General features: G+C 45.3%; 1 protein-coding gene and 1 pseudogene across 6 annotated transcripts in view; one reads left to right on the top strand and one right to left on the bottom strand.

Moving 5' to 3' along the window:
- The window catches only part of ADAP2 (ArfGAP with dual PH domains 2), a 34,553-nt gene that overhangs the window by 12,102 nt on the left and 7,580 nt on the right, over positions 1-14,871 (bottom strand). For all 6 annotated transcript variants that reach the window (XM_059149284.1, XM_059149283.1, XM_059149287.1 and 3 more), the window contains exons 6-7: positions 4,725-4,871; positions 556-639 (exon numbers count right to left, since the gene is read on the bottom strand). In XM_059149284.1, coding sequence (XP_059005267.1) covers positions 556-639; positions 4,725-4,871 — 231 coding nt within the window. The remainder of the gene's footprint in view (positions 1-555; positions 640-4,724; positions 4,872-14,871) is intronic.
- Positions 7,638-10,899, top strand: LOC131816655 (small ribosomal subunit protein eS27-like; annotated as a pseudogene).

The following is a 14,871-nucleotide window of genomic DNA, read 5'->3' on the forward strand; positions in this document are numbered from 1 at the left end:
AGCATGTTGTAAGCAGTTCATTAGGGATCATTTGTACATTTCAGTGGGAGAAGGGGTCAGAAAGAGATGTCCAAATACTGAGCCCCTTGACACTGGGGAGGTGGATATGCATCCCAAAGGGGACAGCCTGACCTACGTTTCTGAGGCTGCCTTGCCATGTCTGAGGCCATAATCCCCTGAAGAAAGCCTTTGGTTTCCCTCGGAGGTATCCAACCCCAAATCTCAAGGTCTTGTCCACAAAGCTAGTCTGGCCTCTGAGTATTTCTGAGGTCAGCAGACAAGGAGAGGAGGTGGCAAGGAGAAGACTTGGAAGTCGGGGTCCATGGGGCTCCTGAGTTGCTCAGTCAGTTCAGCATCCACATCTCGGCTTCTGCTCAAGTCATGATGACTTGATGAGGGTGATGAGATCGAGCCCTGCATCAGGCTCTGCACTCAGCGGGGAGTCTGCTTCTCTCTTCCTCTTCCCCTCCCTCTGCTCACGCTTTCTCTCTCTCTAATAAGTAAATAAATCTTTAAAAAAAAAATAGAAGAAGTTGGGGTCCACATTTAGCTCACCTCAGACTCAGGGAGCTCAGGAAAGGCCGTTTTTAGGTACTGCAGACGGGCTGCACGCAGGGCATTGAACCAGTCCACTATCTCCTGCGGAGAAAAATGAGAACAAACCGCCTGTGAGATGGAGCCCTGGGGGAGCCGAGTTTGGGGGCAGGAGGCTAGCTGGGTCAGCACATCTCCCCCAGCCCCCCGTTTTGCTCAGGGACCATGTGCTGATCACAGGCATCTGGGAGGACCATGCCAGAGCCTGGGGGGCTCACTAGAGGAGGGAAGCCCCCGGTAGAGAGATGTCCAGAGCCATGGGGGAAAGACCAAGGTGAACAGCACCAAAGTTCAGTAATGGCCTTGGGCTGTGCTTGGGGAGTGGTGGTGCTAAGATCCTGCATTTCTGACAAACTCTCTGGTGATGCCATGCTCGTCAGTGGGACACAGCTGGAGGAGCAAGGGTCCTCAGATGTCAAAGACCACCTCTCAAGTGCGGGCAGGTGCACCTGCAGATTCCCCACCAATCACGTGGAGTGCAACTTGGGTCAAAGCTGGCTTGGACTTGCTTGTGTCATTCTGGGGGGAGTGTGTCCTTGGTGGAGTGTGGGCCACTGTTATCCCTGGTGAACCACTTGTCTAGCTGCCTCAGCCTTGACTCTACTACCCTGCAGTGGGGCCTCCCAACAGCAGCCAGAATGATCTTTGTTTTTCCCCAGTGATTTTCTTTTTTAACTTATTATTATTTTAAATTTATTTTCTTATTATTTATTTGTCAGAGAGAGAGAGACAGCACAAGCAGAGGGAGTGGCAGGCAGAGGGAGAAGCAGACTCCCCACTGAGCAAGGAGCTCGATGCAGGACTCAATCCTGGGACCCCGCAATCATGACCTGAGCTGGAGGTAGTCGTTTAACCGACTGAGCCACCCAGGCACCTTCCCAGAGTGATTTTATTTTTTAAGATTTTATTTATTTATTTGACAGAGATCACAAGCAGGCAGAGAGGCGGGTGGGGGGGGGAGGGAGCAGGTTCCCCACTGAGCAGAGAGCCCGATGCGGGGTGATCCCAGGACCTGGGATCATGACCTGAGCCAAAGGCAGAGGCTTAACCCACTGAGCCACCCAGGCGCCCCCCGGAATGATTTTTTTAAAAAGATTTTATTTATTTATTTGACAGACAGAGACCACAAGTAGGCAGAGAGGCAGGCAGAGAGAGAGGAGGAAGCAGGCTCTCTGCTGAGCCACCCAGGCACCCCTGATTTCTTAATTGAAAATCTAACTCAGTCTGGCTTAGAGTCCTCTCTGCTACCCTCAGATGAAAAGTCTAAGTTCCCTAGTATGACTACTTCACCCCCTGAGCTCTGTAGGTACAAGAGCATTTGCACATCTCCCTTCAGCTCAGGTCATGGTCCAGCACCCTGGGATTGAGTCCCTGCAACAGGCTCCCTGCTCAGTGTGGAGTCTGCTTTTCTCTTTGCCCCTCCCTCTGATGGTTCTCTGTCTCAAAATAAATAAAATCTTTAAAAACAAAACAAAACAAAACCAAAACCTTTGCAATCCTCCCAATATATTTCACTCCGCCTTGTACACTCTGCTTCACCCACCTCTCTTCCCTCACCCCACACATAGCTTTGGCCTAGAACATTCTACTTCTTCTGAAGTTCAATTTAGTTGTGGATTTTTGCTCAGCCCGAGCCTAGCTTCTATGAGAACCGCCCCAGCCTTGCTCACACACTCACCGTTCACCCACAACTGCAGCCACATTTGCTGCTAGGACCCGCCCCTTCTTGGCCACAGCAACGAGGTCAGGGCTGGACCGATGCAGAAGCTAGACCAGGCTTCTCAGGTCCTCTCTCTCGAGAATTTGGAATTGGGAAGCCGAGAAAGAGTGGTTCGAATGGCCGAACTGCTGCCCTCTGATGTAATACGGTGATCGAGAAATTCATTTGAATATGGTTTTCCAGGAATGCAACAGAATGACCCTTTGTCTCTCACCAGCAGAGCTGCTCTGGCCCTAGTATTTCAGAGTGGTGAGTTCTCTTGTCCCAAGTGTTAATAACCTTTCCAGGTCCCAGGCACTGAAATAACAGGGCCATCCCAGAAAAGACTCACCCAGACCTTCACTTTGGTCACTCACGGGTGACACTGGGGCCAAATCCAATCTGCATACAGATTTGTATGCAGTTTTGTTTTGAAGTTTTGTTTGTTTCAAACCTCTATACAGGTTTTCCTGCTTTAAAGCCTTATAGCTGTCTACTTCACTTTTTTTTTTTTTTTTTAAAGAAAAAGACTGATTTATTTATTTGACAGAGAGAGAGAAAGCACAAGCAAGGGAGCAAGAGGCAGAGGGAGAAGCAGACTCCCTGCTGAGCAGAAAGCTTGATTTTAGGACCCTGGATCATTACCTGACCCCTTGTCCACTTCACTTTCAAAAGAGGGACGTGTCTCCTGCAGGCACGAATAACCCCCTCTTATGCCTACCTAACAGAGAAGCTGGAGCACTAAGGGAAAGAGAAGGGCCAGACCCTTTTTCAACACATTCACATAATTTTTAAATAGAAACTCTTTCTTGTGGCTGCTGCCTGCCACTTACACATCTCCTGTGTGTCCCCAGCATGATGCACACCCCATCACACAGTATAGCAAGAGAGCATGAGGCAGTGGAGGAGGGAAAGGGTGCAGTCAGCCCCTGGCTCAGCAGGAAGCCTGACAAGGGGCTCTATCCCAAGACCCTGGGATCATGACCTGAGCTGACTGAGCCACCAATTAGCCCCTAATTAGCAGAGGTTAGTTTGAAATGTACTTCACTGTAATGAAATCCTTTCACATTCATCGTTCATAGTCATTCACCCTCAAAACCCCTCTGGGCAGGGGGTGTTCTAATTCACAAACAAGCAGATGGAGGAAGGGAAGGGACTTGGCCCAGTAACACAGCTCAGAGTGGCAAAACCAGGGCTCCAGTTTCTGATTCCAAACCCTCATCCTTCAGACTCCACCACCAGAAACTCTGCCCAGACTCTGCTGGCCTCCCTGTGCTGGGGCCCGTTGGGAAGATCTCCTCCTCCTCTAGGGTTCCTGGCTCCTGCTGCCAAGGAGTCTCCCTCTGCTAGAGGCACATGGGCACAGGGGAGGAGTAAAAGGGTTATAGGACTCAGGAACCATAGTCTGGGAGACCCTGAGCAAGTTATTTAACAGGCCCGGGGCTCAGTAACATAGGTTTAAGACATCTCCAGGACTGTTTTGAGGATTATGAAATGATGAACAATGGGATGACTGGGTGGCTCAGTCACTGAAGTGTCTGCCTTGATTTCAGCTCAGGTCATGACCTCAGGGTCATGGGTTCAAGCTCTGCACTGGGCTCCGCACTCAGTGTGGAGTCTGCTTGTCCCTCTTCCTCTTCCTCTGCTCCTCCCCAACTCTTGTGCTCTCTATCTCAAATGAATGAATGAATGAATGAATGAATGAATAAAATCTAAAAAAAAAAAAAAAGGAAAGAGAAAAGAAATGATGTGATTGCCAAGAACAGCGCCTCGCACAGAATTAATAGGCACTTAAAAATGTCTACCCTCACCTCTACCCCTCCCCACCTCTACTTGGCATGTGTGTCCCTTGCTCAGTCGGGAGACTGCTCTTTCTGACCTAGCTCACTCTGTTGCACCTGTACCTTTGGCCTGCTCTTCTCTGGCAGAGCTGATGTCTTAAACCTCAATGTGCTGAAGGCTCACCGGGAGGCCCTGTGAAAATGCATCTCTAATTCAGTAGGTTCACATAGGCCTGAGACTGCATTTCTAATAAGCTCCCAGGGGATGCTAATGTCGTGGGTGCAGGACCACACAGGGAGAAGCAAGGCCCTAGGGTTTAGGGTTGCCACATCTTCCATCCACCCCTGCTCACGTGTGCAGAATCTCCACCCTACCTGGATTTGTCACTCTGGGGCCAGCCCCTCCTGCTAATGGGACTCCCCTCGTGGTTTGTGCACCGGCCACACACACTCACGTTGCCTGCCAGATTTTTCTCCTTGATCTCACTCTGCATTGCTCCTACAGCTGTCTTGGCCCGGAAGGGGACAAGAGATGAGGCCAATAGCAGCAGTGCTCCTCAAGTGGCTGTGGAACCAGGGAGCTGGCAAGGCAGGCCTGCAGAGTCCTGGGGTACGGGCTGGGGCTGGAGTGCCAACACTAGTCATCTCACCTTCCCACTCTCGTGGTACACGAAGAGGTTCCTGACGTGGCCCTCTCTCCTGTAGGTGATCTGCAGTCCATGGGGGTTCCCTATCTTCTCTGTCTCAAAGGTGGCATTCAAGTCCTTGATGCTGATGACAGCTTTGGGGCCTTTACCCTGAAAGAGAGGATGTGGGTGACTTCTCATCATCTTCAACCAGGCCAAAGTACACATGGATAACCACTTTGTAGCTTTCCATAGCTCTTTTTTTTTTTTAAAAGATTTTATTTATTTATTTGACAGAGAGAAATCACAAGTAAGCAGAGAGACAGGCAGAGGAGGAAGCAGGCTCCCCACGGAGCAGAGAGCCTGATGCGGGGCTCGATCCCAGGACCCTGGGATCACGACCTGAGCTGAAGGCAGAGGCTTTAACCCACTGAGCCACCCAGGCGCCCCTCCATAGCTCTTGAGTATTCCTGCTCTAATACTCAGATGCAGCAATGTCCTACCGCTCTCCTGTGTTTCGGCCATACTGCCATTCCCACTTGACCAGATTGGCTTCTCCGAGCTGGGAGGGGGCTTGGAATGTCCTGAACTTAGGACTTTCCAAACTTTTTAGCCACAGAACCTTTTCAGAAGCAAATCATTTATGGATGCAAACAAATAAAATAAAATAGATAAATAGATAAAAGCAGGTATGGGGGCCTTGGGGAGCTCCCTCCCATGCTCTACTCTGTTGGCAGGGGTCTGGAACACAGGTTAAGCACTAACCCATACTAAGCAAGGAAGGGAAAAGAGTGTTTTCCTTTGTAATTGATAAGAGAGAAAAATGGTACAAATACTCTAGATGTGGGGCAGCCATTAATCACATATAGCTATTTAAATTAAAATTTAATAAAAATGAGAATTCAGTTCCTTAGGGCACACCTGGCTGGCTCAGTCGTTAGAGCAGGTGACTCCCAATTTCAGGATCGTAACTTCAAGCCCCATAGTGAGCCCAGACCTTAGTTTAAAAAAAAAAAATATATATATATATATATATATATATATATATATATATACATATATATATATATACTTCATTTCCCTATGCTTAGTCCCATTTCAAGTGCTAGGCAGTTGGTATCAGACTAGGGTATCAGACAAGGCAGACATAGAACATTTTCATCACTGAACAAAGTTCTATTCGATAGTCTTCTCTAAAGGCAAATTTGGTCATATTTGTTGTTTGTTGAGTATTTCGCCTTAACTCACAGTTTCACATCTGCAAATCTATTGCCAGGAAATGCATTACTGTGCAAACATGTATGTCAAAAGATGCTTGTTGCCATGTTTTTTAGAACAATAGTAGTAGTAGTAAAAGAAGAAGAAGAAAAAGGAGGAGGAGGAGGAGGAGCAGGAAGAGAAACTATTATATATATAACTATATAATAATATATTACTACTATATATGTGTATGTATATATACATACACACATCAGGGACAATGGGTTAAATAAACAAATAATGGTATATGAAATATCACAGAATTTTTAATAGGATAATTTAGATCAATATTGCTTATTTTTTTAAGATTTTATTTATTTATTTGACAGAGGGAGAGACAGCGAGAAAGGAAACACAAGCAGCGGGGGTGGGAGAGGGAGAAGCAGGTTTCTTGCTGAGCAGGGGGCCTGATGCGGGGCTGGATCCCAGGACCCAGGGATCATGACCTGAGTCACAGGCAGATACCCAATGCCTGAGCCACCCAGGCGCTCCTAGGTCAGTATTACTTATATGAAAAAATATCCATGATATCCATGGGTAGAAATACCAAATCCCAGAACAGGATGTATAGTAGGAACCTATTAAAACAAAAAATTACATACATACTTGCAGAAGTATATATATATATACATAAAATGTATGTCAATTTGAACATGCATAAAAATATAGACATGTTAGAGGCACCTGGGTGGCTCAGTTGTTAAGTGTCTGCCTTCGGCTCAGGTCATGATCCCAGGGTCCTGGGATCAAGCCCTGTATCAGGCTCCCTGCTCACTGGGAAGCCTGCTTCTCCCTCTCCCACTTCCCCTGCTTGTGTTCCCTGTCTCACTGTGTCTCTCTCTGTCAAATAAATAAATAAAATACTTTTTAAAAAATATAGACATGTTTATACTAATACTCTTCGTGAAGGACTACTGGAAGACTTTCCTTTTTAAATACTTACTATGGGAAATACTAGAAACACAAAAGAATATCTAATTTTACCAATATTCTTCCTAACTTTTTCCGAAAGATATATGATTTTACTAATAAAGGCAAAAATCCCTTCCACTATTATTCATTCTATCCCATTCTCCTGTACTGTCCCCAACCAGGCAATCCCTGTCTTGAGTCTGATGTTTATTCTTCTAGCTCACTTTTTATACTTCTATGCACATATACGTATCTATGAACAATATACAGTATTGATTTTTGTGGTTTCCATTTACATAAATGGTATCATACTATATGTATCACTCTAGATCTTGCTGTTGTCACTCAACATTACATTTGTGAGTTCTGTTCATGTTGAGATACACCAACCTGGCTGGCTCTTATAAATGACCACACCAAAGGTTATCTCTATTTTCCTGTTCAAGATACTGAGATTATTTCGATTTCTGCAATCAGAAGTGATGCTACAGTCAGGCTGTGTCCATGGTACACATACGGGAGTGTTTCTCCAAGTCACGGTGTATATTTAGGAGTGGAATTGCTAGATCACATGGGTATACATCTTCAATGTACAGGAAACTGCCAAATTACTTCACTGAATGGCTCTCCATAGCAGCTGAACCATTATTTACTTCAACTGAATACTGAATAATGGAAACGAGTAACACACTCAGTCACAGAGGAGATCCCCTTTCCCTATGGCCTCACCCACACCTGACTGGCAGATTTAAATTTTTTGCTAATATGATGGGTATGAAATTGAATGTCATTCTTAACATTCATTTCATCAACTTTGTTGAGGTATAATTTATAAATAATAAATGGCACTCATTTTAAGAGTACAGCATGGTTTTTAACAAATGGATACACCCATGGAAGCATCACCGCAATCACTGGGGCACAAGGGTGTCTCAGTCAGTTAAGCTTCCGACTCTTAGTTTCAGCTCAGGTCATGAACTTGGAGTGGTGGGATCTAGCCCCACACTGGGCTTTGAGCTTAGTGCTGAGTCTGCTTCTTCCTCTCTCTGCTCCTGCCTCTGCTTACTCTCTCTCTCTCAAATAAATAAATAAAATCTTAAAAAAAAAAAAAAAGACTACTAATGCAAGAGTTTCCTCAGGCCCCTGGAAGATTTTTTCCTTGCCCCCCCCAACCCTAGATAATCACTTATCTCCCTTCTGTTGATATGAAATGTTTTAGCCTGTTTTAGAACTTCGTATAAATGGAATTATATAGTACATACTCTTGAATAAGGCTTCTTTTGCTCAGAATAATTTATTTTAGATTCATCTGCATTGTTCATTTATTAGTAGTTTGTCCCATTTTATTACTGAGTAGTATTACTGAGTAATATTCCTTCTACGGATATACTACAATTTGTTCATTCAGCTGTGGATGGACATTTGGGTTCTTTCCACATTTTGGTGGTTTTTTTTTTTAATGAATAAAACATCTATGAACATTTGCATCAAATATTTTTGTGGACACATGTTTTTGTTCCTCTTTGGTAAATGGCTATGAGTGCAATGCCTGGGTTATACTGTTAAATATATATCTACCTTTATTACAAACTGCCAAATGGTTTTCCCAAGTGGTTGTATCACTTTACAATCCCACCAAGCAACATAGGGGAGTTCCAGTTTCTCCACGTCCTTTACATGGAGTTGTCAGCCTTTTTTTTTTTTTTTTAAGATTTTATTCATTTATTTGACAGACAGAAATCACAAGTAGGCGGAGAGGCAGGCAGAGAGAGAGAGGAGGAAGCAGGCTCCCTGCTGAGCAGAAAGCCCGATGCAGGGCTTGATCCCAGGACCCTGGGATCATTACCTGAGCCGAAGGCAGAGGCTTTAACCCACTGAGCCACCCAGGCGCCCCAATTGTCAGCCTTTTTAATTCCAGCCATTTTGGTGAGTGGGTGGTATATTCCGTAGGGCTTTAATTTGCATTTTCCTGACTGCCAGAGAGATGAAGCATCCTTCTTCTATCTATGAGGCATTTTGGTTTCCTTTTCTGTGAACTGCCAGTCTATTTTCTTTGCCAATTTTTCTAAAAGACTGTCTTTTTCTTTTTGCTTTGTAGAATTTTTAAGAAAACCTGTTCCGGGTATTATTATTTTATTATGTTGAGATGAGTCTTCCTTTCTTCAGCCTTACTTTTCTGTATTACCCAAAATTTTTACATAAAAATGCGTTATCTTTACAACCTTAAAAAAAAAAAAAAGTTCCCTCTTGGGAAAGAAATTTTTTTTTTTAAAGATTTTATTTATTTATTTGACAGAGAGAGAGAGAGATCACAAGTAGGCAGAGAGTCAGGCAGAGAGAGAGAGAAGCAGGCTCCCCGCTGAGCAAAGAGCCGGATGTGGGGCTCAATCCCAGGACACTAAGATCATGGCCTGAGCTGAAGGCAGCGGCTTAATCCACTGAGCCACCCAGGTGCCCCGGGAAAGAAATTTAAAAGTAACAGAAGCCACTCGTTCTGTTTTTAGATTGGTTTAGACTGAACTGGCTTCGGACTGAGAAACAGATGGACCCTGGCAAACCAAGGATGAGACTCTCCCGGAGGCCAGCTCCTAGTGGCCGCTGGGGTACTGCATTGGCTCCTAACTCCGCCGCAGCCCTTTCTCTGCCTGCCTTTTGGACCTGCAACATTTTTCAGTGCTTTAAATTGAAGGCTGAGAAGAAGCCCCTAATTCTCACTCGGAGGGGCAGTACTCATCACTCCCCCGTCATTTTTCACTTGGTCCCAGACTGCAGGCACACTGCAGTCACCTGCTAGCCTTGCTGTGGTCTATCTGGGAAAGCAACAGGAGGAAGGCGAAATTCAGTCAGTCCGTCAGTCCACCCGTAGGAAGTGGAGGCAGGTGATGGCTAACGTGCTCAGAACTTGTCCTTTTCTGACTTTGTTGGCCGCTCCTTCATATTCTTTCCTGGAAACGTATCATTTTTCTGCCCTCTAAATACTGGAACGTGTCAGGGTTCAGTGTGGGAAATAATCTCAAAATAATCTCCTTCCCTCCCCATATGTACGTACCATGATACCCATAAAGAGGGGAAGTCTGTATCTGCTCCCCTTGAATCAATGCTGGCTGTTGGAGTTGCTTTGACCAACAGAAGGTAGTTCCTCTTTTTCTTTTTTAAAGATTCTATCTGTTTATTTGACAGAGAGAGAGATCACAAGTAGGCAGAGAGGCAGGCGGGCGGGGGGGAGCAGGCTCTCCGCTGAGCAGAGAGCCCGATGTGGGGCTTGATCCCAGGACCCTGAGATCATGACCTGAGCTGAAGACAGAGGCTTAAGCCACTGAGCCACCCAGGCGTCCCAGAACATAGTTCCTGACCTAGCGCTGAAAAGGCCTACAGCATCGCCCTTTGCTCAGGGGAGGCCAGCTGCCATGCTGCAAAGAAGCTCAAGTCAGACTCGTAAATAAGGAACAAGCACATGGAGAGACAGAGGCTCCCTAAAGGAGCCAAGGCTCCAGACTTAGGAGTGAAGGCTTCCTGGGCCTTCTTGCCCAGCTCAACCACCAGCTCAGGGCGGCAGGGTGCATGAACTGGCTGATGCTACATGGGGTACACTGCAGCAGCCAAGGCCTGCCCAAACTCCTGACCCCCGGGATTGAGATAAATAATAAACTGATGTTTTAAGCCACTAAGTTGTATGGTGGTTTGTCATTCAGGAACAAGTAACAAAAATCCTCAGTCCTAGGATTTCTGCTTTTGCTCCTTTCCGCACCTAACAACCTCCCTACAAGAACACACTCCTTGTGAAGGAGGACTATCTGCACTCATCCCCAGAAGAGAAGCGGAAAAGCACAAGGAACAGCACCTGGTGCAGAGCCCCAACACCCATTTCGTGGACATGAAGTGGTCAGGATGCTACAAAACCACCACGGTCCTTGGCCAGGCACAAACAATAGTTTTGTGTGTGAACTGCTCCACTGTCCTCTGCCAGCCCACAAGATGAAAAGCAAGGCTTGCGGAAGGATGCTCCTTCAGACAGGAGCAGCACTAAAAGCACCCTGAGTCAAGATGAGTGGGAAACAGGGATGCCTGGGTGGCTCAGTTGGAAAAGCGTCTGCTTTCGGCTCAGGTCATGATCCCAGGGTCCTGGGATCGAGCCCTGCACAGGGCTCCTTGCTCAGCAGGGAGTCTGCTTCTCCCTTTCCCTCTGTGTGCTCTCTCTCTATCTAGATATCTAGATAAATCAATATTCTTAAAAAAAAAAAAAAAGATGAGTGGAAAATTATCTTAGTAAGCACGTTTTGGATACAGAAAAAACATCTTGGGCACCTGGGTGGCTCAGTTGGTTAAGCAACTGCCTTCAGTTCAGGTCATGATCCTGGAGTTCAGGGATTGAGTCCAGCATCAGGCTCCCAACTCCATGGGGAGTCTACTTCTCCCTCTGACCTTCTCCCCTCTCATGCTCTCACTCTCTCTCTCAAATAAATAAATAAAATCTTTAAAAAAAAATCTTTTCTCATCTACCCACACTCCTGCCCAGGTGACCCCAGGCAGTTCTATCACTAAACCACTCCCAATGCTGACAACTCCACCTTCAAACTCTCCCCAGAACTCCAGGCTCATGTATTCAACCTCCTTCTCCATCCACCTGGGTGACTAATAAGCATCTCAAGCCAAAAAGGGCTCTTGATCATCCTCTCAGTGAGTTAAGTCTTTGTCATCTCAGTAAATGGCAAATCTCTCCTTCTAGTTGCACAGTGTAGAAAGCAGGGAACTACCCTTGATCCTTCTTACTTTCACACCCTACGACCAATCCAGCAGTAAGTTCTTTTGGTTCTACTTTCAAAATCTGACCACTTTGAACTACCTCCTTCACCACCAAACTGGTCTAATCCACCATTATTTCTCCCTTGATAATTTTTTTAGTAACTGTTTTTATTTGTTTTAAGTAAACTCCATGCCCAAGGTGTGGCTCAAACTCACAACTCTGAGATCAAGAGTCACGTGCTCTACTGACTGAGCCAGGCAGGCGCCCTGATGCCTCAATTACTGCAATAGCTTCCTAATTGCTTTCCCTCCTTCCACTCTTGCCTCCTCTCTGCCCCATCCTGACCGCAGCAGCAGCCAGAGTGGTCCTTTAAAAAGTTGAATTTGGACACTTGGTCAGCTCAGTCAGTACAGCATGTAAGTCTTAACCCTGGATTTATGGGTTTGAGCCCCATGTTCCATGTAGAGATTACTTAAAGATATTTAAAAAATAAATAAAAGTAGTCATGGTAATGGTCCTTGATGCAAGCAGGAGAAAAAGGACAGAAGAAACTATCCCCACAAAATGTTCATCCATCACAAGACTTGTATTCCCCAAATGCAAAGAGCTTAAATCAAATTATATCACTTCTTTGCTCAAAACCTTCCTATGGCTTCTCATCTCAGAGTAAAATCCCAAAAGCCTACATATTTTTGTAAATCATGTATCCAATATGGCCTTGTGTCTAGAATACACAAAGAACTATAAAAACTCAATAATAAAAAGCCAACTAAACTAATTAAAATATGGGAAAAGGATCTAAACAGACATTTCTCCAAAGAAGATAGATAAATGGCCAATAAACACATGAAAAGATGCTCCACATCATTAGCCATCAAGGAAATGTAAATCAGAATCACAACCAGATACTACCTCTTATCCACCAAAATGGTTATAATCAAAAAGACAGATGACAGCAAGTGTTGGTGAGGATGTGGAGCAAGAGGGACCTTCACACATTGCTGGTGGAAACATAAGACGGTGCAGCCACTTTGGAAAGCAGTGTGGCAGTTCCTCTAAAGAGTAAATACAGAGGTGCCATCCGACTCAGCAATTCCGCTCCTAGGAATATCTCCAAGAAGAGTGGAAACATCCGCATGAAAACTGCTACACCAATGTTCATAATAGTGCTATTCACACTTGCCAAAAAGTGGAAATAACTCAAATGTCCACCAACTAAGTGAACAAATGAAAGGTGCACACAGTAGACCAGTACTTAGCAATAAAAAGAAGTACTAATACATGCTACCTGAATGAATCTTAAACATGTATACAAAATGAAAGAGGTCTCTTACAGAAGACCACCTCTTCCATGTCCTTATTTGTCAATTAAAAGGCAAACCTACAGAGACAAAAAGTAGATCGTTGGTGTCCTGGGGCTGGGGGTTTGGTGGGAAGAGGATAAGGACTAATGGATGTGGGATTTCTTTTGGGGTTTCTCCCCACGGAGCAGGGAGCCTGATGCAGGACTTGATCCACAGACCCAAGAATCATGACCTGAGCCAAAGGCAGGTGCTTAATGAGTGAGCCACCCAGGCACCCACTTTTGGGGGTTTTGAAAATGTTCTGAAATTGATTGTGGTAATAGTTACAGAACTCTGTGACTAGATTAAAAGCCATTGATTATATGCTTTAAATGGGTGAATTGTAATGATGTATGAATTTGTATCTTTCTTTTAAGATTTATTTATTTATTTATTTTAGAGAAAGAGAGAGAGAAAACGCAAGCACTGAGGGAGGAGAAGGAGAGAGAGAATCCAGAGCAGACCCTCTGCTATGAGCAGAGCCCAGTGCAACGTAGGGCTGGGAGTAGGGCTTGATCCCACAACCCTTGATCAAGACCTGAGCTGGGAAAAAAAAAAAAAAAAAAAAAAGACCTGAGCTGAGATCAAGAGTCCCACTCTTCACTGACTGAGCCACGCAGACACCTCTGTGAATTTATAGCTTGATAAAACTGTTTTTTAAAAAGAATCTTGAGTCTTACTAGGCCTTACAAGGTCCTTACCTATGTGAGTTCATCTCCGTCCTTTTCTTTGCTCCTTCTGCACAGGTCACTTTGGCTTCCTTGATCCACCAACTACCCTCCCAGCTCAGGCTGTGGCTTCTGGTGGAGTAGTTTGTGCCCTAAACAAAAAGTCCCTGGCTGAGGGTGTAATCGAGAACTGCAATCTAGGCTTCTACTTATCTAGACCTCAGGGCTACACCATCTCGGAGGGGTCATTTTCTACCTGGCACGCATGTATGTGCTATCCAGGACTATGTTTACGTTCCCTCCACTTCTTCTATTCTGCCCCACGTACCCACATGACTTGCTCACTTTTTTTTTTTTAATTATTTATTTATTTTAGTGGGGGAGGGCAGATGGAGAAGGGAGAGAGAGAGAGAAACCTAAGCAGACTCTGCACTGAGCCCGGATCCTGATCAGGGATCATGACCTGGGCTGAAACCAAGAGCCAGTTGCTTAACTGACTGATCTGATTTACCCAGGAGCCCCTGACTTGCTCACTTTTATTGATTTCTCTGCTCCAATGTCATCAGAGGGGTCTTCCATGACCCCTGTGTGATATTAGCCCCACCATCCTCTAACTCTTCACCTGCTTTTACTTCTCTTCACAGAACCTACTACCACCTCCATATACCATATATATCATATATATATATATATGTGTGTGTTTTATATCACATATATGTATGTATATATATATGCACATATATATATAAGATTTTATTTCTTTATTTGCCAGAGAGAGAGAGGACAAAAGCGGTGGGGTGGGCAGGCTGAGGGAGAAGCAGTTCCCCACTGAACAAGGAGCCCAACAGGGGACTCAATCCCAGGACCCTGGGATCATGACCTGAGCCGAAGACAGACAATTAACCGACTAAGCCGCCCAGATGCCCCTCAGATATCATATGTTGATGTACCTTTTGGTTACCACCTGTCTTCTTCTACTAGACTGTAAGCCCCATGATAACATGAGCTTCATTTCATTTACTGCTATAGGCCCAGTGCTTATAGGAATGTCTAGTATATAGTAGGTGATCAATAAATAATTTCTTAAGGGGTACCTGGGTGGCTCAGTTGGTTAAGCAGCTGCCTTTGGCTCAAGTCATGATCCTGGAGTCCCAGGATCAAGCCCCGCATCGGGTTCCCCACTCCATGAAGAGTCTGCTTCTCCCTCTTCCTCCCTCCCTCTCCTTCTTGGCCCCTCCCCCCAC

Source organism: Mustela lutreola, chromosome 15 (genome assembly GCF_030435805.1).
Source record: "Mustela lutreola isolate mMusLut2 chromosome 15, mMusLut2.pri, whole genome shotgun sequence".
In the NCBI taxonomy this organism is placed as follows: Eukaryota; Metazoa; Chordata; class Mammalia; order Carnivora; family Mustelidae; genus Mustela; species Mustela lutreola.